This window comes from Acinonyx jubatus, chromosome D1 (genome assembly GCF_027475565.1).
Source record: "Acinonyx jubatus isolate Ajub_Pintada_27869175 chromosome D1, VMU_Ajub_asm_v1.0, whole genome shotgun sequence".
Taxonomy (NCBI): domain Eukaryota; kingdom Metazoa; phylum Chordata; class Mammalia; order Carnivora; family Felidae; genus Acinonyx; species Acinonyx jubatus.
The window spans coordinates 2,859,731-2,882,077 of NC_069390.1; the positions used below are offsets into that span (position 1 = coordinate 2,859,731).

At 59.1% G+C, this 22,347-nt stretch overlaps 1 protein-coding gene across 12 annotated transcripts in view; it reads left to right on the forward strand.

The window, feature by feature from the left end:
- SHANK2 (SH3 and multiple ankyrin repeat domains 2) overlaps nucleotides 1–22,347 on the forward strand; it is a 500,122-nt gene that overhangs the window by 148,778 nt on the left and 328,997 nt on the right. For 10 of the 12 annotated variants that reach the window (XM_053202783.1, XM_053202784.1, XM_027045494.2 and 7 more), the window contains 2 exons: nucleotides 15,068–15,134; nucleotides 15,507–15,677. In XM_053202783.1, coding sequence (XP_053058758.1) covers nucleotides 15,068–15,134; nucleotides 15,507–15,677 — 238 coding nt within the window. The remainder of the gene's footprint in view (nucleotides 1–15,067; nucleotides 15,135–15,506; nucleotides 15,678–22,347) is intronic. The other 2 variants (XM_027045497.2, XM_027045498.2) reach the window with 1 other exon arrangement.

Genomic DNA, 22,347 nt, shown 5'->3' on the forward strand with positions numbered 1-22,347 from the left:
GGGAGGCCCAGCTCTTTTCTGCGGCAGAGGGTCAGACAGGAAGTCACCCTGGGCCGGCCACGTCCCCTGGCCGTGTCTGCCTGAAGCCCCTGTGAGCTGGGGTGGGGCCCCTCCGTGGGCCCTGCGGAACAGGTGACCCCCTCGGCCGCTGCCGCACCTGGGGCAGGGGGCGGACCTGAGCTAGACAAGCCAGGCTCTGGAACATTCTTGGCAGCTAACACTCAGGGGTGCCGCCCTGGGTGAGGTCGGGGCGTGGGCACGACCAAGAAAGGAAGGCCAGAACGGAGGGGCCCTGCTGACCTGTCACGTGGTCAGGGTGGTGGCCAGAGGAAGGAAATCCCCTGGTGCTTCCTGAACACAAAGCTGGCGGAGACCAGAGACTGAATCCCGCCTCAGCCGCTCACACACACGGCGCTGGCTTGTCCCTCCCGTGCCAGCTTTCCTGAGGCCACGCGGCCACCTGCAGACGTGGTCTCCGGAATTCTAATGGGGCGTGAGTCACCGGGAAGAGGGCGAGGAGGTAATCATCGGCCTCTGTCACTTAACTGGCACAAAGTCCCCCGGCCTTCCCGCAGCTGCACACCGTTCGGCATCTCCCCGCCGTCTGAGCGAGGTGCAGGGTGATCGGGACCTCAGGGTCTGCCCTCCAGGTCTGCCCGTGTGCCCGCCAGGGGCCAGCAGCCGGGGCAAGGGGGGTCCGGCGGCAGGTTTGGCGTGCGGGGCACAGGCCTGCTCCCTCCACCGCAGGCACCTCCCCCCTAAGCCTCATGGTAGCTGGGGCCCCCGGGCAAGGGCCGTGAGCAGGGAAGGCGTCTCCGGTGTGGCCCCCGGGGCCTTCCCGTAACTGGGATGGGGCAGGGCTGCTACTTGCTGAGCGATGACTATTTGGGGATCATTGTCTCTCATTATCTGTCCACAGACGGCATCATGAATCATAGCTGAAAGAATTAAAATGTTAGACACCGGGACGTAGTTGCTAAGGGATTTTGCGGGAGCGGGGGGTGCGTAGGGTGCTAACGTGCTGGCGGGTCTCGGGACAGCTGTCACTCACAGCTGAGACGAGACCCCCCCCTCCCCCCCCCCCCGTGGCAGTGAGTGTCTCGAAGGGACCGCATCCTGTGCTGGAAAGAAGACCTCAGTGTTTTGATCTGTAACATCAAGACCATGTCGGGCGATAACCAGCAATCATCCGGAAAAGGTAGTCATGATCACAAGTCGGTGGTGGAGAACGGTCAGCTTCGCCCTCGCGGGGCGTCACTGGGACGAGGGGACAGAGGCAGAAACGCACGCTGCAGTGAGGAGAGGGCATTTCCGAAGTGAACAGCGCTCTCCCCCGGGAGGTTTCTCGGGGTTGCACTTAAAGGCTTTCCACAACAGAATTCTCCTGCTTTTTGGGTTCTCAACGTCTCATACGTGCTTGTAAGATAAGTTGGTTTTTTGAAGGGCCCTTTCTGCGCGAGCTTGGAGTTCTCATTCTCCCTCTGGTTCTCTGGAGGCTCCAGGACCGGCAGGTGCACACGGGGTGATTTCCTCCAGTCCCTGGGCTTGGGGAACGCCAGGCCCTCATTCTCCGGGTGACCAGGGAGAGAGTCTGGGGGAAGAGGGTGTGAGCCTGGGTCCTGCGGCTCCCAGCCAGCCCCCAGGGCCGCCGTCACAGACGGGCACCTGTGCCTTCTCAAGGTCCTGTAAAGGGGGAGCTGCAGGGTAAGGGTGTTCGGGTGGGGTCTGCCGCTCCCTCTGAGGCCTGACGCCCCCCTCCGCCTGGCATAAGTCCTCCCCTGGCAGGGTTTCCTCTGCTGGCTGCAACAAGGTAAATACGCTAAATCAGAAAGTGGATTGATTTCAAAGCAATAAACATCCACGTAGCTGCTCTGACGAAAACATCCTGATGGCAGCCGCTTTCTCTGGTGAAGCGTGGTAAGCGTTACCTGAGCAATTAGGTGACTGTGCACTTAAGCGGAGCCGTGTTTCCAGAATGGGAGTCATCCACTGGAACGCGGACCCTGCAGAGCTGGGCCGGGGACAGTTACCCCACTGTCCCGGGTGCGAAAAACGGCCCTTTCCCGGGAGAGGATCCTTCCAGGGCGTTTCCTGGTCTGAGGTGGGTTTTAGAGCTGGTTTCTGAGTACCAGTCCTCCCTTTCAGGCCCCGGACCCCAAAGGGGGAGCTCTGAGCCCTTGGCTTGTGGTTTTGGTGGTTTCGAATTATTTGAATTTATTTGATCTTAAAAACTCGTGTAGGAGAATGGCCCCCTCTCTGTGCCAGCATTTACTAGCTGGTTACAGAGAGCTGAAGTCACTCTCTCCGGGTTTTTCCTAACAAAGCAAATATCTTTGGCATTTTTTTTTTATTCCTAAAGGTATTAAAATGCAATTTTATGTTATTTCAACGTGTTGAATTTAATTCACGTACCTCCCATACATTTTAGCGGTGAGAACCCGCTGGGCATTCACCACGCTCCCTGAGTGGTCAGTGTGCCCACAATAGGATCCGTGAGTTAGGATGTATGACGGAAAAAGAAGGGAGGAAAAAGTCTCTTTATATAATAGGTTCCTTCTGCGGCACTGGGGTTAATTACATGTTGGATGTCTTTTTTCTTCCAAAGGACCTGATCTAGCCTGGGTTTATTTATAAGCACGCTAAGAGGTATGAGGACAGGCGGGCAGGGTGATAAGGAGAGAGGGTCTTGAATTTCCTTTTCTTCTCCGGGGAATTGGGGACAGTGAATGACATCAGCACCCGGGCTCTGGCGTCTATGGCTCGGACCCGAGATCGGGAGGTGGTGAGAGTGGGCAGCAGGGAGCAGAGCCACAGGGGGACTGGCTCTCACAGGATATTTGCTTTTTTCTAAGTTCATTTATTTAGTAAATGTTTTTACTATTGATTTTTGAGAAAGAGAGACAGAAAATGTGAACAGGGAAGGGGCAGAGAGAGAAGGAGACACAGAATCGGAAGCAGGCTCCAGGCTCCGAGCCGTCGGCACAGAGCCTGATGCGGGGCTCGAGCCCACGGACTGTGAGATCACGACCTGAGCTGAAGTCGGACGCTTGACCGACTGAGCCACCCAGGTGCCCCCATTTATTTATTTTTCAGAGAGAGAGAAAGAGAGGGAGGGGCAGAGAGAAATGGAGACAGAAAATCCCAAGTAAACTCCACACTGTCAGTGCAGAGCCCGACACGGGGCTCGAACCCGGGAACTGAGATCGTGACCCGAGCCGAAACCAAGCGTCCAATGCTTAACTGACGGAGCCCCCCGGGTGCCCCGGGATCTTGCTTTTTGACGAGACAACTCTAGTCCGTAACTCAGAAATTGTGACAGGTGGCAGCCATTGTAATGAAATTGTGGATTCAGTTTCTTAGGGAAGGTCATCAAATAAAATTCCAGAGAAACACCAAACTGGCTCACGGTTTCGACGCCACACAAAGACGGTTTTCATGTATGGAATTCAATTTACTGAAGTCTCTTCCCATCACTGAATAGAGGGAAGAATTGTGGTGAGTGTGGAAGGTAAACCTGTAGGTGCTGTGACCCCCTTCGTCCTGATCGCTACCCTGCTGTTCTCACCCTGGTTATTTTGGGGTAAGAAATGGCGCTTCTGGGTACATGGCCGTGGCCGCTGTCTTCTCGCGCCCTGGCCACTGTGGGTTCAGTAGCAGTGGCTTCAGGGAGGTTGATATTTTTGGTTCTTGGTCCAGGTCTTGGAATCTTTTTTTTTTTTTAGTTTTTTTTTAATGTTTATTTATTTTTGAGAGAGAGAGAGAGAGAAAGGACAAGTAGGGGAGGGGCAGAGAGAGAGGGAGACACAGAAGCCGAAGCAGGTTCCTCAGAGCCTGACGCGGGGCTCGAACCCACAAACTGTGAGATCACGACCTGAGCTGAAGCTGGACGCTTAACCGACGGAGCCACCCGGGGGCCCCATGAGTTGATTTTATTTTAAAGGTAGCAACGGTGAGGTTAAAAAAAAGGTGCGTGTGTTTGGGGGCAAATGTAACTTAAAACCGCCCGTTTCTCTCTCTCTCTCTCTCTCTCTCTCACACACACACACACACACACACACACACACACCTGAATTAAAAAGACCAAGTGTGGGTGCGAATACAGGGTGGCAGGAAGTCCGGCTCACTGCTGTAGGCGCCTACAGCAGCCCCCGTCTGGAAGGAAGGCAGTGTCTTGTCCAGCGAGACGTGCCCTACCCTGTCATCCAGCCACTGCACACCTCGGGGGAGGCCAGGAGGAAACAAACCGGACACGGCCACCCAAGCGCCTGCAGGAGCTCGTCAAGCGCCTGCAGGAGCTCGTTCGGAGCAGCCTCATTCGTCGTAGCCACGCGTCCCGGCGGACAGGTGCATCCGTGTCGTGGGGCGTCCCTGGGCAGAAAAGCGTTGTGGAGCCTGCCACAGTGCAGACAGACTCCCAAGGCAGAGCCCCGAGCAAGGGGGGGGCCAGACCCTGCGGCGCTTGTAACTTGTGATGCAAACAGACGCGCTTGGTTTACGGTGAGAGAGACGGGGGCCTCCTCTAGGTTGGCTGGGGGAGGGAGGGGCGCGTCGTCCAGCGGCTGGGGGAGGGAGGGGCGCGTCGTCCAGCAGGGGTGTGGGAGCCTGTTGGGGCGACGGAGATGCTCGGTTCTCGAATGATGCGGTGCCGCGTGGCCTCGCACCCAAACGAGAATGGTCGAAACACCGGGAGGGTTGGGGATGGGGCATTTTGGGAGTGAATCTTGGTCCGGTCGTGTCAGTCCGTGTGGGGGCCGGTCCTTCTCTTCTCTGGCCGCTGAGACACTCGGACTGGGGGGGGGCGGGGGGGGGGAGGCACCACAGCAGCTCAGTGAGAGCAGTGTGCCTTACGCCACGGCTCGCGGCTCACAAGGCGCCGTGTGATCGAGGCGGGCAGCGGATTGCTGGTCATTGCCCTGTTCTTTCGGGTTTGGGGGTGCCTTTGAGAACATTCGTAACAAACTCTTGGGGTGGGGAAAATAAAGTCTCTGCGTAAAGATCAGACCCAGGAAGCAATTTCTGCTCTTGGCGTTTCCATCCCTGATGGTCATGTTCACGCGGCTCCCTGGCCCCCAGGGCATGGGCTCTGTAAACGTACTGAGGGGAGCGGTTCTCGGGACTTCGTGTGTGTCTGATGTTCGCGGAAGAAGGCACGTGTCTGCGAGGAAGCCGAAACGATTCTCCGGTTCCCGCGCCAGGCGAGGTCTGCTGGGCTGAGCTGTGTCCCCAAATTCCTAGGTGGAAGCCCTCACCCTGAGCACCTCCGAGCATGACAGTGTCTGGAGATGGGGGTCTTTTAAAAGGTAATTAAGGTGATGCGGGGTCACCAGGGTGGGCCCTGCTCCCGTGTGACCGGGCTCCGGGTAGGAAGGGGGAATCAGGACACAGACGCCCCCGGAGCGACGGCTCCATGAGGACGCAGGGAGAGGACGGCCGTCCCCACGCGAGGGGAGCGGCCTCAGGAGGCCCTGGCTCTGCCCACGCCTGGACGTCGGGCCTCGGGCCCTGGGGACCGGGGGACAGCACATGTATATAGTTTCAGCTGCCCCGCCTGTTGTCTGTTGTGGTGGCCTAAGCTGGCTCATACACAGCGTGTGTGGTCTCAGCTGTCATTTCTCTCATTGGTTGCTGTCCTGCCGAAAACGGTGCTGAATTTCTGCTTCCAAATCAAATGTCATCACTGATCTCCCTCACGCACCCCTTTTCAAGGGAGGGGGCTATGCCTACACTGAGGAGCTAGAGGTTTCCTGGGGTCAGAGCCACCTGAGGCTGCATGGTAGCACCTGGCCGCGAGCCTCCAGGCTTTGGGGCCAAACAGACGAGGTCTACCTGTACGTAAGGTAGAAGTCCCACGTCCTTAAGCGGTTAGGAGCCCGCCTCCTCTTCTGTGGAACAGGAACAGGCATCGCGGCTACTCAGATGCCCGGGGAGCGCAGGTGCTGAGCAAGGTCCTGTTACCGCTGTCAGCTCGAGCCTTAGAGTCCCTGTTACTACGGCGTGGGGAAGCCTGTCTAGGAGCGTCCGCCGTCCCCGAGCGTCAGTCTGCGCCCAGTGCGTCAGGGACCCGGAGGCCGCGCGGAAACATCTTGCCCCCGCATGTTCGTGCCTCTCCAACCTGATGGTCCCAACACAAGCTGCTCTCTTGAAGGCTGTTTCTCTGCAAACACAGCAAAACCGTTGGCTCTTTGTCAAGATTTCCGGGAGCAAATAGTGTCCTTCCAAGCCGGTGCTATTTCAGAGGAGAAATTTGCATTTTATTGGCAAATCCATCTGGGAGGGGGATGATGCATTTGGTCGATGTGAAATAATTACTTCCCGTTCCTTTGTGTGCATGCTAAACTTTTATGCCTCAGATGCTTTTTATGGCTTTTTTTTTTTTTCCGCCTTGACTACCATAAATACTTTATGCAACCGAAGACTGGATAATACCGTGCAGAAGGTGCTAATACGTAAGAGGATTGGGGCTCGGGGCCCCTCCACGGAGCGGGGAGGTGTTTTTATCCAGCACGGCTGGGGCTCAGCAACTAAAATGAAGGTAGGCCAGCTGGGTTGTAGTCTGACTTTGCCTGTTGGAGGGTCATAAACTTCTAGTCACTGGAGGTGGCTTTTCTCCTTAAATGTGAACTCTCGGGGCCCTCCGTGGGGTTCCGTGTCTCCCTTGTGACTGGGGAGCAGTTCAGGCCCGAATCTCCACCTCCCCCGTGGGCGTGGCCGTCTTGTGGACCTCAGTGCCCTGTTGTGAAACAGTCTGAACACCACACGGAGCCCTTAGCGTCGGCTCTGGAGCTGAGGGTCAAATCCCAAGTGGCTCTGGCACCTCCGCTAAGCTCAGGTCCAAAAGGACAGCGTCAACCCGAACGCACCCGCGAGTGTTTCCGTGTGGCCGTCGTTGGGCAGTCGTGGCCGGAACAGCACAGGCTGAGGCACAGCCCAGACAGGGCGCAGCACCTGTGTCCTCCCGCCTAGCATCTGGTCTCACCTGGTGATGAGTACGGCATTTCCGAAGCGGCATCGCGGGACTTCCCGAGCCCGCCCTTAGTCTTTCCAGCTTTCGATTTTGCTCCTGCTGAACACTGTCCTGAGCCCACCGTGGAAGGAAGCCAGTCTGGTCACGGGAGGGCGGGAGGCCCGGCGGAAGGAAACAGACGAGCCGCGGTTCGTGCCGTGACTCGTGGGCGAGGCTCTCTCCGACCTGCCAGCCGGACCGGCCTCCCACCCAGATGCCAGCCCCGCTTCTCGGTCCTCAGAATCTGTCCCCTCTTAGCTTTGGGGTGGCTTCTGATGCAGCCAGATGTTTCATGGATGCAGCAGCAGATCAGTCCCTTTTTATTCTGAGTCTGTTACGTTGTATCACAGATCGGTATTAAGTTTTGTCAAGTGCTTTTTGATCAAACACTTATCAAATTTGGTAACAGATCTGCAATCAGCAAGAATCCTAGAGATGTTTTTCCCTCTTTTCTTGGTGCGATGAAGGACGCTGATGTTTTTATTCCTGTAATAAGCCCGCCTCGTGATGATGTCTTCTCCTTCGTAAGTAAATCCCTGAGCCCGTTTTGCTCAGGCGCGTTTGGGTTTTCTGCTTCAGTGGGAGACACGACCAGCACCTTTGGAGGGGCCCGGTGGTGAGGTTAGCTGGCCTCATACATGGAGCTGGGGCCGTTCTCTCTTCATTCCCCGGAATTAGTTGGGTAAGATGGGTGTTAGCATTCCTCCTGTACTTGGGAAAATTCATGAGAAGCCACCTGGGCCTGGGTTTTCTTTGTGGGACTTCAGGCTCTGTTGTAAGCCGTTTACCAGCATTAACTATTTGATGAGCACAGGTCACACACGTATCGTTATCCCCAGCTACAGACAGATGTAATTGGTCTGCGTTCTCTGTGCTGGAAGGACTGACACCAGGAGGTCCGTGACCCCGACTGCTGTACCATGCTGTCCACGTGAAGGCTGACCGCAGCCCCGGGCGTCCCCTTCCTGGGGAGGGACATGGGGGCCAGGTGGTCTGCGTGGTGTTCTGAGAGATGGTGGGGAGCACTTTATTCCCAGCCTCGGGGGTTTAGCAAAGGAGAGGCCTGGCCTGGGCGGTTTTTCCCAGGATTCCTCAGGATCCCCGTTTAACCTGGGGTGGCCTGTCGGGTCACCTGGCCTAGCTGCCTCTTGGCTCGGTGCCTGGCCCGCTCTCCCCAAGCAGCCCCACGGTGGTTGGGGGCACCTCCCACCCAACCAGCGTGGGGTTCCTGAGTAAGCCGAGGGCCTCCAGGTAACACATCGGTTTGCCAAGGCTCCTGGCCCCACGTGGGATTTGGCACAACCTCGGGTGCTACTGCATTTGGAATCTGCGGGATTGCCGACTGCGTCCCTGGGCTCAGCCCCAGAGACTGAGCAAAGACCCCCGTGGAGTCTGTCTGGCGGAGTCCAGGGCTGGGTGCCCAGCCCCCTCTGCGTGCCTGCAGGATGCTCATAACTGAGCCGTCCCTCCCAGGCTCCCAGGCCTCTGGGGGTCGGTCGCTGCCTGATTTGCGATAGGTCTCAGGTTGGCGACGTGGAGTCATCTGGAAGGGAAACTGAAGATGGGGACGTGCCAAGCCCGTGGTCTCCCCCGCCGTCTTTGCACGGAGCCGTTTTCCAGTTATAGCAAGGACACACCAGGGTCACAGAGCCGCCTATAAATAGCTTTCCGTGTTAGGAGGCTCATTTGGCAATGGCAACAGGAGGAGGCTGCATTCGGGGCAGGGGAGTGGGTTCTCCACATTCTGGCTGTGCCTCAGGATCAGTAACGCGGTCAGTAACATGGACACTGGCAGCTTCTCGCCCCACCTGGTGCTAAGTCCAGGGGCCGGCCAAGCGGATGCACCGTGGGCACCCCAGCAAGGCAGTGGCATCTCTAGGGCACTCACTGCCCGCCACCGGGAGCCAGGGAGACCGAGGGCAACATCACAAGGGGGCACCTTTATCACTATGAAAGTGTTCATGCCCCTCCACCCGCCCTGAGCAGGAAGGCAGGAGTTTGTTGGCCCCCACTCGGAGCTCAGCATTAGACCAGATGATGGGTGGGAGAGGATGCAGGTCCACTTGATATTTGGGCTCAGGTAGAGTTGTTTCCTTATCTAGAATGAAAGCTTACACACAGAGACCGGGAGAGCTTTGAGTGCTGGGGGCATGGGACGGGGCACATGGTAGTGCTCAGTTGATGGTAGCAGGGTGCGTGGGTGGGTGGATGGTGGATGGATGACTGGGTAGTTGGTTGAGTGGGTGGATGACTGGGTAGTTGGTTGAGTGGGTGGATGACTGGGTAGTTGGTTGAGTGGGTGGATGACTGGGTAGTTGGTTGAGTGGGTGGATGACTGGGTAGATGGTTGAGTGGGTGGATGACTGGGTAGTTGGTTGAGTGGGTGGATGACTGGGTAGTTGGTTGAGTGGATGGATGACTGGGTAGTTGGTTGAGTGGGTGGATGACTGGCTAGTTGGTTGAGTGGGTGGATGACTGGGTACATGGTTGAGTGGATGGATGACTGGGTAGTTGGTTGAGTGGGTGGATAACTGGGTAGTTGGTTGAGTGGATGGATGACTGGGTAGTTGGTTGAGTAGATGGATGACTGGGTAGATGGTTGAGTGGATGGATGACTGGGTAGTTGGTTGAGTGGATGGGTGGGGGCTGGCATGAACCCACAGAGGGTATTGTGCATACAGTGCTGGGGTCTTCCAGGAAGTCCTGTGGAAGGGTGGCCTGGTATAGGATGGGTAGAAACAGATCAGCAGAGAGTTGCAGCGAGGGCCAACCAGCTTTCTTTGTGCCCTCCTCCCCTGTGTGTGGGGTCAGTTTTCCTCTGTCAGATCTCCCCCTGCCCTCAGTCCCCTAGGCTCTTTGCTCCTGGTACTGCACGATGCCCCCTCCACCATGCTGAGCCCCTCACTCTGTTCCTTACGTTCCTCATGTTGGTCTCGAAGCCATACAGGGGTAGGGGCACAGCAGTCTAGGCGACGGTGTGGGATTCCAGCTGTCTGGTGAGGGACGGCCCTGACGGTAGGGGTGGGGGTTCGCCTGGGGCCCCCGGCCTCCAGCACAAAGCCTGGCGCCTAGTAGGTGTGCAGTTGGGTCAGCTCCCCTTCTTGACTTTGGGAAGGACAACAGGCAGGTGTCGGCGTGGATTGTGGGTGGCACCCCATATCCTGCTGTGACGCACACAGCCCCCCACCTGCCCCGGTGTCCCCTAAACACGCTGTCCCCGTGTGTATCTAGTACAGCCCTTTGGCAAAAGACACGGATGGTTTGGGGGCACCCCTGATGAGGCGCCCTAAACCTTTCCCTGCTTACTGACGGGCAGAGTGTGGGTCTGTGGGTGTGCCCCACCACGGCCCAGTGTGTCTGTCCACAGGAAACCCTCTCGCCTCATCGATGAGGTGGGTGCAGGGCCTGGGTGGGCCAGAGGACCTACCTAATTCACAGGTAAATTCGAAGCATGCTCCCGGCTAACTCTGAGGGTGCTCCCTGGTAACTCGGAGCGTGCTCCCTGCTCCTGTGTGCACTATCTGAGGCCTCCCTCCCCCCCTTCATCCCAGCACCCCCCATGCCTCGTGGGGAGTTGGCTGTTCCAAAGCTCAGGCATCTCTCCAACACCTCCTGGCCTGTTCATCCATACTTGACCTTCTGTCCTGCTGGTCCACTTTTGCCTTTTTTTGGCAAAAAGGTGCACTTTTGCCTTTTTTTGTTTAATTGTAAAATGTACAAACCAGAAGTCTTACTGTCTTAGTCTGTTCAGTGGCGTTGAGTACCTTGTTCTGAAACCATCACCACCATCCGTCTCCAGAACTCTCCGTCTTGCAAAACTGAAGCTCTGTCTCCATGAAGCACGGACCCCCGGCCCCTCCCCCAGCCCCGGCGCCCACCGTCCACTCTCCGTCTCCGGGAATCTGGAGACCCCAGGGGCCTCGCGTGAGTGGATCACACGTGAGCATCCACTCATCTGCTGACGGGCCCGGGGGTGCCTCTGTCGTTGGCTGTTGTGAGTGGCGCTGCTGTGAACGTGGGTGTGTAGGTACCTCTTTGGACCCCTGCTTTCTGAATCTGCCCTTGCTGCCGTAATGGAAGACCACAGACCAGGGGCCTTGAACAACAGACAGTTCTGGGGGCTGGAGCTCCAAGGTCGGGTGTGGCACAGTTGGGTTCTGGTGGGGCCTCTCTTGCTGGCCTTCTTGCCGTGTCCTCATGTGGTCAGGGGGAGAGAGAGCGTCTCTGGTATCCCCCTCTTACAAGGTTGCAAATCCCCCGACAGGGGCTACACCCTCATGACCTCGTGTCACCCTAACTACCTCCCAAAGACCCCACCTCCAAATTCCATTCCCCTTGGGGGTTAGTTTTCAACACAGGGTGGGGGGGGGGTGGGTAGGGCACAGACATTAAGTATGCAACACTCCACCCCCTGAGCCCCCAAATCCATGTCTTTCTGGCATGGAAAGCACGCTGATTTCACCTAACAGCCCCCCCAAAGTCTTACCTCACTCCAGCACCATCTCTAAAGTCCCAAGTCCCACTTAAACATCATCCAGCTCAGGTGTGCGTGAGACCCCAGGTATGGATCATCCTCAGGCCAAGTACGTCTCCCGCTGGGAACCCGTGAAACCGACGAGCTGGGTGCTTCCAAGGCGCGACAGCGAGACCCTCACAGGCCAGACGTCCCCGTTCCAAAAGAGAGGCTGAAACAGAAGGAAGGGGTGTCGGGTCCCCAGTGGTCTGGAGCCGAGCAGCCAGCTCCGCGAGGTCTTTCAGCTCGAGAACAGCCCTGTTTGCTTCGGTGCCCTGGCCTGCGGGCTCGCCAGGGCAGCAGCCTCACCCCTGCTCTGCAGGGCGGTCCCACCCCACAAGGCTCCTGGTGGAACCCAGGCAGTGGCCTGGTAGTCTCCGAATCTCCTTCGGGAAGAGCGTTGCATGTTTGCTGCCCAGGAGCTACTGTCCCCTCTCGTCCAAACCAAGAAGCCCCCAGCCTTCCCCGGTTACAGCCCGGCTCCGCCCCCTCAGTTCAAACCCGCGGTGTCTCTGCTCCCATAATCCCGTGCGCTCTTTGTCCAGTGGTAGTCCGGCTACGCCACGTGCACGGTCTTCTCTTCAGAGCACGCTTTCTCACTGTTTGCAACAGGCATGGGCCGAGGATGTTCCCCAGTCTTCGCGTTCTGGCTCCTTCTTGCTTAAGCCCTCCGCCTCCGGTTCGTCTCCCCTGGCATGTCACTACGAGCAGCCCGCTGCTCCTTCACTCTGCATAGACGTCTCCTCTGCCAAATTCCCAACTCTCGCTCGTGCGTTCTGCCTTCCACACAACCCTAGGACTCAAGCACCAGTCGGCCGAGCCGTTGGTGACTTTATAATGCATTTCCTCGTGATTTGGTGTGAGAGTCCATCAGAATGGCCTTGACCATCCGTGCACCCCAGACCTCTTCCAGCCTCTGCCACCCCCACTCCCAAAGCTGCTTCCGCACTGGCGGGCATTTGTTACAGTGGCCCCACCCCAGGACCCAGACCTGCACTCACCAGGAAAACAGAGCCAGTGGGATGCACGTGTGCACATGTGCGCGCGCGCGCGCACACACACACACACACACACACACACCCCCTGTATGGTGGCTGAGAAGTCCAGGGCTGATGCTGTGACAAGCTGGAGGCCCAGGCAGTGGTGGTGCAGGTCTCAGTCTGAAAGCTGGCGGGCCTGAGGCTCAGCTTGTACTTCCGTCCGGGTCTGAAGGTCGGAAGAGACCTACCCGCCAGCTCAGCCGTCTGGTAGGCGGACTTCCTGCTCAGTCAGACTCTTTGTTCTGCTCAGACCTTCAACTGGTGGGACGAGGCCCACCAGAGCCGGGGAGGGCTGGCGGCTTTACTGAGCCTGCTGAGTCGGACGTTCGTGTCGTCCAGAAACGCCCTCTCAGACGCACCCACGGTAGTTTTTGGCCGAATGTCTGGGCACCCCCGTGGCTCAGTCAAGATGACACATACAATTAACCATCATACCCGCTTTCGGTCCCTTCGGGTCTGACCCCGGAGGTAGAATTGCTACATCACGCAGTCATTCTCTTTCACTTCCCGAGGCCCTCCAAGCTGCTTCCCACGGTGGCTGAGCCTTCTTACCTTAACAGCAGCAGGGCGCGCGTGGGCGCAAACAGGCCGGGCTCTCCACATCCTCGCCAGCGCTTACTATCTTCTGGGTTTTGATAGTAGCCACCCATCTTGGCAGACCTAGGGGCCGCCCCTGAACCGCTCTTTGCCTTCTGGCTTTCGCTGGCGTCAGCAGCGGCTCCCGTGGCTGGTCTTCCACTGGCAAGCCGGGGAGGGCCCGGCCTCGGCGTCCGGCCGCTCCTCTCGGGCGGCATCCTTGGAGGGCACCCGTGGAAAGCAGCGTCACTCCTGAGGGCGGGGGCCCGGGATCCCTGGGTGTCTGGCCCCCGCGGCCTCTGCAAAGCTGCCTCCATCAGGACGCTCCAGGGCAGCGGGCCCGACGGTTGGAGAGATCTACATTGAGGCAGTTTCTTGTGACCAGCTGGTTCGCGTGACTGTGGGGGCTGGCGAGTCTGGGATCCGTAGGGCGGGCGGGAGGCTCGGGCGGGAGTCGCTTCTCTAGGAAATCAGGGTTTGCTGATAAGGCCTCCGGATGATTGGCTGAGTCCCACCCGCATCATCACCGCAAGGCTGTAGATGTGCATGTGTCTCCAGGCTGGCACCTGCAGGCCTGGCTCCCGTGGGTGTAGACCGTCGCCTGCGGTGCCGAGAGCCCTGCCCACGTGCTTCTGGCGCCTGGTCTCCCTCCCCCTCCAGCCCCACCCCGGCGTTTTCGTGTCAGCCCACAGATCCGTGGGGCCCGCGTTGGGAGCGTTTCCCGTCGGTGTGGGTTCTGGTCTTCTGCACGCATGCAAGGGTGGGATTTTTTCCACCAGACTGAAATCTGGTGAAGAGCTTTGGGTACTTTTTTGAGGATTCCCTTCTCCCTGCTTATGGGGAGCGGCTCGTGTCTAATCAGAAGGACGGGACGCGGGGGCATGCCGGGCAGAGTACAGGACACGGTCCAGGGGCCCTCCAGGCGCAGGCTCACTGAGCGCCCCACCCTGCTCCTGTGCAGATGGTCCCTGCTGGGGACCTTCTGGGCAGACGCTTGCTCTCCTGTGGGTTCTCGTGGAATGAGAGCCTCACCTTGTCGAGTGGCCCGGGGCTTTGCGGGGGGTGAGCATGATGTGTGGGGGCCGATGGAGCCTGTGGCTGCCGTTTTGAGAGTCATGACTGGGGTGCTGGGGGGCTCAGTCAGTGGTGCGTCTGAGTCTTGATCTCGGCTCAGGTCAGGATCTCACGGTTTGGGAGTTGGAGCCCTGCTCTGTGATGGCAGCACGGAGCCTGCTTGGGATTCTCTCTCTCTCTCTCTCTCTCTCTCTCCCTCCCTCCCTCCCTCTCCCTCCCTCTCAAATAAATAAACCGATTAAAAAACTTTTTCTAAAAAGAGTCAAGACTGTTCTCCCCGCTTGTGATCACATGCATGCGCCTGGAGGGCACCAAGCTAAGCGCATTAAGTCACACGGAGACATAAACCATACAATCTCACCGATACGTGGAATCTAAAAGTCCAAACCCACCGGAAGAGAGGTCAGACGTGTGGTTGCCGAGGCAGGGGGTGGGCGGGGGGGGGGGGGGGGCAGGGGCACTGACTTCCAGGTAAAAGGTGGGCTGGTGGCCGAGAGGTGGCGTTCTGCCCGGGGACTGGCGCTCACCCTGCCGTAGGTGTGCTGGCAAGTTGCCAAGAGACCAGATCCTAGACGTTCTCGTCCCGGGGAGAAGGGTCTCTGTAGCCACATGCGGTGACAGAGGTTAACTAACCGAGCTGCGACCTTCCCACCGTCGCCGGCCGTCAAGGTGTTTCCTCGCGCACCTTAACCTCACACGCTGTTGAGTGTCGGTTACATCTGAATAAAACCGAAAATGAGGGTGTACGTGTCGTCTTTCTGGGGGGCCCTGGGGGGGCCCGCCGTGCGGTGCGGCCGTCGGCGGCGCGGACGGGTGCGAACGGCCAGGGCTCTGCGCTAACGTGACGTCTGCTCTTGGCAGGTGGCGATCATAGCGGGCAACTTTGAGCTGGCGGAGTACATCAAGAACCACAAGGAGACGGACATCGGTGAGTAGGCTCGGGGGGCGGGGCTCCGTCCGGCGAGGAGACAGCCCCCGCCGTCTCCCACCCCCGCGATGGCGGCTCCGCGCCCGCAGTTAGCAAACCGGGACGGAGAGCGCGGCCCTGGCCGCCGCGCCGTCTCCTCACTCGCGCGTCCTCAGTACGCACGCGGTGGGCGGAGGGCACCGCTGTCCCCCTGGGGCCTCCAGTTCATTTGCGGCTGACCTAGGCTCGTTGTCCTGAATCGCACGCCTCCCCGCGTGAACTCAGAGGCGACGGTGAGCGAGGCAGAGGGGAGACCGGTGTCGCCCCGGGTCCCCGTCTCTGCGTCCGTTCCCCTGCCCCCGCGGGGGTGCTCACGACTGTTCCCCTCTCTAGTACCCCTTGTGCCGACCAGAAGGACTGTCTCTGGGGCCCCTCCTCTGGCCCATCGCCCTGCCGGTGGCTGGGCCCGCTCTTGCATCTTGGAAGAGCCCGCCGGCCTGTTTCCTCCAGCCCCGGGCTTGCACAGGACTTGCAGCGGGGAGCAGTCCCATTGGACCAGCGGTGGTGAGCTTTCACAGACGGTACCGATCGGTGGACGGGGTGGGCGGTGGGCTCCGAGGTGCCTGGGAAGGTGGCTGGATGGCGTCTGTGTCTCACCGCCTGTGCCCCTCCCCCCGTGTTTGAGCAAAAGCACGTGTCTGGCTGTCCAGTCTTTACCGTGTGTGCTGTGTGGCTGGTACCCACCTTGGGTCTGAGAACCGAACAAGGATGCGGAGCCGGGAGCTTTGCTGGAGTCACCCCGGGCTGTGCGCTGGCCATCGGGGCCTCCCGAAGGCCAAGCCCGATGCCGACGCCAGTCCCTCCCGTGAGCCAGGGCAAGCCGCTGCGTTGCTCTGAGGCCGGTGCCCCCGGGAGCGTGTCGTAAAGATGGATGAGTTCACGTCTGCCGTGCGACTCAGAGAATGAAGTGAGCCCGCGGGTGCCAGCAGCTCCCTCCCGACATCGTCCCCGGGACGGAGGGCCGCGCGGTGGGATGGGGTCGTCTCCAGGTCGATGTATCAGACGCTGTTCCGGGAATCGGGGCTCTTTGAAGCAGGACACAGAGCCGAGGTGGGGCAGGGAGCGTGTGCGGGCCTCACCCCACGACCGCGGCGGGGACGCGCCTCTTGGGTTGAGCTGTCTCTGACCCTGAGGGGCCCTCCTCACTGCTCTGAGCACCGACCTTGATGGGCAGGAGGGAGTCGGGAAGTGGCTTCCCCACGCTGGCTCCTGGAGGGGGGCCGAGAGCCCCGTATATTCATGCTCCTGGCTCGCCCCACCGCCAGTATGAGGACCAGCCCCTAAACGGCCCTACTCACAAAGTGACGCGTCCCTTGAGGTACCGAGTTGATTTTAAGACAAAGAGTGGGGAGCTTCCTGACTGTCTCCTCCGTTTTGAGATTTCGAGATTCCCTACATGGGATGCAGACTCTCGGACCAACTGAGGGCTTTTCCTACGATGGAAGGATTCCTGTGTGTTGGGTGAATACGTTTGAATCACCGCTCGCCCGTTCTGACCAATGATTTATTTAGACTATGAAGGGCAGCCCTCCTGAGACCTGGGGACACTCCCCGCAGGCTTGTACGGCGTCCGTATCTATCAGTCCTGGGGCTGAGGTCTGCGGCATTTACTCCGAACCTGTGTAAGACCACCCAGGCTCCGTGAAGACACAGGGCCAGCTTTTCGGTCACGCGAGGCAGGGGTCCGCGCCTCCTGTCCCCTGCATTGTGGGCTTTTCCACCGTGTGCCCTGCAGGGAAGGGGTGGTCTGCTCCCTGTGGGGTCCCTTCGGCACCTCCAAAGAAGGAAAGGAGACCTCTCCTTTCCCCCGAGTTTCTGACGAGGGGTCTGACTGTGGTCCAGCAAACGGGCCTGTTGGTCCTTTGTGGGCATAGACATCCCTCAACGTGCTGATTCACCGACGCTGTCAGCCTGTTGTAAAACCCCGATTCAGCCCTGTGCGCACTGAGCCTCTGCCCTGTGCCTCGCTTGTTCCCGGCGGGGAGCAGGTGCCCTGTGCAGTGGGAGTCTGGGCGGGGCAGCGCCTGCACCGGGCAGGAAGTCCGAACCTGGGAAGGCTCGAAGCTCAGGGCAGCCTCACCCATGGTGTGCAAGCCGCTCGGCCTCCATTCAGGGGCGCCGTGCCTTAGACGGAGTTCCCGGAGGCCCCTGTCCTCACCCACGGCCCCGAATAAGCTCCCACCTAAGGAACTGGTGGTTCCTCCCCGCGTCCTGACTCCTCCTTGGCTCCGCGTTGCCCTCTGACACCTCACTTGTCTCCCACAGGAAGTGTTGGAGGTCCCGGCAATGCTCCTGCAGCCCGGGGTCACGGGGAGACCTTGCAGGCGAAGGGTGCCCCCTGGTAGCGGCTGTCTGGGACTGGGACAGGGACATGGAGCGGGATGGAGGAGGACACGCGGGGTGCAGGGTCACCTCCACAAGGTGGCCCCACGGGAGGGAGTCCGGGCTCTGAAATCCAGAGCCCCAGCCGAGCTGGTGCCTCTTTGGAGAAGTTGTGCGTCCTCAGGAAAGCCGTCTGCTTCTCGCTGCGGGAGGGGGCACCCTTTTCCCTCTGGATTGAAAACAGTGTATTTTGCTGGAACCCCCTTAGGGAGCCCCCAGGGGTGCCTGAACCAGCTGGTACCCAGGTGCCTATCACTTCTTTCCACGATGACTCTTCATCGAGCACCTTCTCCCGCTCAGGCCCTGTGACCGTTTGGGGACCTCCTTCCCCAGAGACCTTCGTCCGCCTGAGGCCTGGCCGGGGAGGAAGTGTGAGCCACAGAGCCTGATGCCCCCTTTGCCACCCTGCCCCGGGTTCCAGAGCACAGGTGAAAGTCCCTTCCCGAGCGGGACAGGCTACTAACCCGTCACCCCATCACCGGAGGACAGCAAGCGACTGTTCAGAAAACTAGACTCTTTTGTGCACGTTTCCTCCTTGATTGGTGCATCCGCCCGTTTCCCCCGTGTCCTGGACCCGTGCCACCCTGGCTGCTTCCTCGTCCCCCCTCCCCCTCAGTGAGTCTTCTGAGCTGCTGGCTGTTGTTCCCCAAACAGTTCGGGAACCACTGCCCCCCCCGCCCCACCCCCCACCACCATTCCTGTTCCTGACTGATCACGAGTTGCCGACCCAAACCTCCAGGGTTCCCCGGCACCCAGCAGTGCGTGCCAAGTGTGGGGTGTGCCTGGGGAACTCTGCGGATGGAGATGGCCAGAGCCGCCCCCAGGGAGCCCGACTCGGGGGCCTGGCGTGGTATCTGTAGTCACCAGTCTGTGTCCCCCCAGCATTCCGGTGCTGGGCTTCCAAAGGCCAGACCCACCTGTGCCTCCCGGGACCCCCCGCCGGCCTGCCCCACCCCCGGCTTGGGTGGGCTTGCTTCGACCGTGAGGACGGACCACGTACCAGTGTCCTGGGGTCGCCATAAAGAGTCGCCAGCAGCCAGGCGGCGGGAATCAACGGAGATTTATTCTGCCTCCGTTCTGGAGACCGGACGTGCCGAGTCGAGGTGCTGGTGTGGCCGGTCCGTCCTTGCCTCCCTCGGGTTCTGATGGGACCCGGCGTCCCTTGGCATCCCTCGGGTGATAGGCGTGGCCCCTGTCTTTGTCGCTGCTGCACATGGCCCACTCACTGCACCTGTGTCCCCGGTCCCCTCCCCTTTCTCTGATAAGGGCGCGAGTCTTTGTATTTAAAGTCGCCCAAAATCCAGGATGCTCTCGTCTTGAGATTCTTAAGTTGATCCAAGGATTAGGACTCACACGTCTTTTGGGGGCTACGTCAGCCACCATCGAGGGCACGCACGTTGTCACACGACTGTCCTTCTGAGGCTGTTACCTCTGCGAAGGTACGCGTCCCTGGCGGGGATGTGTTTGCTAGAGTATTGTGATGTTTTGCCCTCCCTCCGAGTCTGGGGGTGCAGAGCTTATGGGGGGACGGGGAGAGCAGGCATGGGGCGGTGGGCAGCACCGGGGACACAGTTCTCTACCCTTTCACCGCGCAGTTCTGGGGCCGTGCTGCAGTGAGGGTCTCTAGTGTGCTGTTTGTGAGGCTCTGTGGCCACGTGGCTCTCCGAGTCTACCCTCTGTGGCCTGGCTCCCGACCCCCATCCTCGTGACCTGTGAGGGTGCTGTCACTATCTGTCGAGGTCAAGGCCACTCCGCTGTCTGCCCCTGGACCCTCGGGTGCCGGGTGTCCAGCGTGATTGCTGGAGGGCTTCAGCTTGTCCCATGTGCCCTGGCTCTCCTCCTGTCAGCCTCACGAGTCCTGGTGGGGGTGCCGGGGAGGACAGGATGGGGCCGTGTTTCTACTGTACGATCTGCATTAAATCTTGACTTAGAAGCTACCCCGCGGCATAGGAGAAACGTGGAAGACGGGGACGCGTGTCCTGAACTTGAGGCTGCGGGCCCTTGCCTCTGTCGGGACGGCCCGTGATGCTCACTAGCAGACTTTAGCTGATCATTTAGTGGGGCTGGGGCACCGTTTTGGAGAACCAGGCTCACGTGTCGGGACTCTGGACCGAGGGAGTGAGGGTAAGGCTTCATCTGCATCCTGTTGGGTTGCGTTTCCGAATAGAAGTATGGTGGACGGATCCCCCAATCCCGAGCTGCGGGTGGGGACGTGGGGTCAGCGTCGATACTCAGAGGGAGTAAATAAATTAAAGGCGAAACGTTCTCCTGACTTGGGTAGTCGGCGACGCCTTTCTCCGAAAGACCCTTCAGATCATCAGCTAGCCTCTGCCTGGGAGCGGCGGGCCCTTTGCTTTCCGGACGGGGAAGCTCACGACCAAGAAATCAGGACACTAGGGATGCTCCGCCGTGGCTTTCGGGGAAGACAGGAAGCATGCTGAAAAGCAGTGAGGTGATTAACGGGCGCTCCGAGGTCTGTAGAATCCGGAAATGGATCCAGAATGCCGTGTGGATGCATCTCTGTCCCTTTAAAAGGGAGATTACATCTTGTCGTGAAACGTTCTGCTCTCCATCCGGCCAGCATGCATGTTGCCAGCGCCTGATGCTGTGGTTCCTTCTGTTTTGTTTTGCTTTGTTTTTTTAACTCCCTTCCCCTTTAAACAATTAGACGTGACCTCCGTTTGGTTATTTCATTTGCCGCCTCCGAGAAAGTGAGGGTGTCAAAGCCGCTGCAAACACTAAAGTTAATCCCCATTTGCTGACATCAGTGTTGAGCTGTCGTGGAGCCCACGAGCCCCCCGGGTCTCACGGGCTGTGCCGTGGGGCGTTTACGGCGGCTTCTGTAGGACGGAGGTCCCTGTGGCGAGGCTGCCGGGGAGCCGAGAGCGCGTGTCCGAAACAGTCATGCAAATATTAAGCGTGTTGCCAGCTGATGAGCTTTGGACCGGAATACCCTGTTTTTTCCAGTCTTTGTTATTTTTGTTCTTTGCCCGGCTTTGTGGGGAGATGAACTGTCAAATGGACTGAATGGCATGGGCTGTTCCTCTTCAGCTGAACAAGGTTTGTCTTCATACATCTTGTCCGTCTGCAGTTCCAGACAGCGAAGCAAGGAGGTTTTGTCTTTCAGGATGAAGCACATTGAGCTGATGTGTGAGTTTGGGTGTCTGGGTAGCCGATTAAGAGCTACGTGGTTACTGTTGCTAGGTTTCGAGACCGAGTGCCTGTGTAATTACGCTTCCGATATGTATAGATGATGGATAGGGGGTGGTGTTTCCAAACAGATTTCTGAATGCAATAGTGTGTGTGTGTGTGTGTGTGTGTGTGTGTGTGTGTGTGTGTGTAGGTGTGGGAATGTAAAACCCATGCTGATAACCGAGCGGTGATTTTCTTTTTCTTTTTTTTTAAATACCTGTTCCGTAGGTCCCACCTGCTGTGAAATAAACCAGATCGTATCTGAAAGAAGCATTCTGGTTTCCTGGCATTTGGGCTGTAAAATGTGCCACTTTACTTTGAGACCTAGGGGGGCCCTTGGTGCTTGCCAGCAGGTCCTGGGGAAAACCCCAAGCTCTAACCTATTTCATTTCGTCGGGTCGGATCGATGGGGGTCAGCACGGCCGGGTCTCCTCTTTACGAGCCGTGGGAAGGAGCCTCCTCAAGGAAAGCCAGGCTGTTGTTGTACCTGGAATTGGGTGGCAATCACACAGCTGTTGTCTGGGTTCCCAGAGCCAGCTGCGGAGGAAGGAAGACATGATAAAGCCCTGGCAAGACTCTGCAGCCCAAGCGGATGTGAGCAGCGCGTGGCCGGCACCTGTCACGTGGCCTGTGTTCCTGGGTCTGTGGCCTCTGCGGGGCTGCAGGAGCCGTGCAGGGCACGCGAGCCGGACTCCCTCCCTGCTCCCTCTTTTCCCGTCCGCTGGTCGCGTGCCCGCTGCCGGGGTCCCCCCCCCGCCCCCCTCCCCCACAGCCCCACTTCTCTCCGCCTGTCAGTTGAGAAGTTTTATCCCCAGCAGCAAGCGGACGTGCCGGGACGCGAGCTAAGGCGGCACCCTGTCTGGGACAGTTCCAGGTTGCACGTGTGCCGTGTCGGGATGGGGTTTCTCGTGTGGCTGACTTCTGGCACGTGGGCTGGCGAGTGTGGACGTGGGAGCCTTCCCTGAGGTCTTTGATTCGTCCCAAGTGCTGTGTTGTCCGAACTCCCAGCGACACCTGTCTTTGTCCTGGAAAGGTGCAGCCGTGTCACAAAGCCTTGGCTTCCCGTGGCCTGCGTGTCTCCACGTGTCTTGCCTTCCCCGCCCGTGGTCTGTCCTGAGGCTCCCCAGCACCCACGTCCCAGCAGCTTCTTGGCCCATCAGGCATGCCCGGGGTTTTTGGAACGGTGCCAGAGGGAGGCCAGGCGGCTGGCGATTGGTCCTGCCGTGGCCACTGCCCACAGGGGCCTCGGCTTGGTGGCTGCTGTGGGATGTGTCCACTAGACGTGCCCAGCAAATCCTCTCACCTCCCACGTGTCTCCTTCCAGCCCTCCAGGTTGAACTATTCCCCGAACCGGAGCCTCTCCTAGCTCTTTGCCTGCCGTTCTGGGGCGTTCGGGCCCCCAGGGAGGAGCCGTAGCCCCTCCCCCCCAGCAGAAGGGCCCCAGACACCCACCGTCTCCCCCAGACGCTCAACCACACGTGCTTTGGTGTCAGCACACCCTCGGCCCCTGACTCCCCACCACATGGGGTCCCTCTTGTCACCAGTATCACGTGGCATCACCTTCATCATCGTCACGTGAAATCCACAGGTAATGTGGATG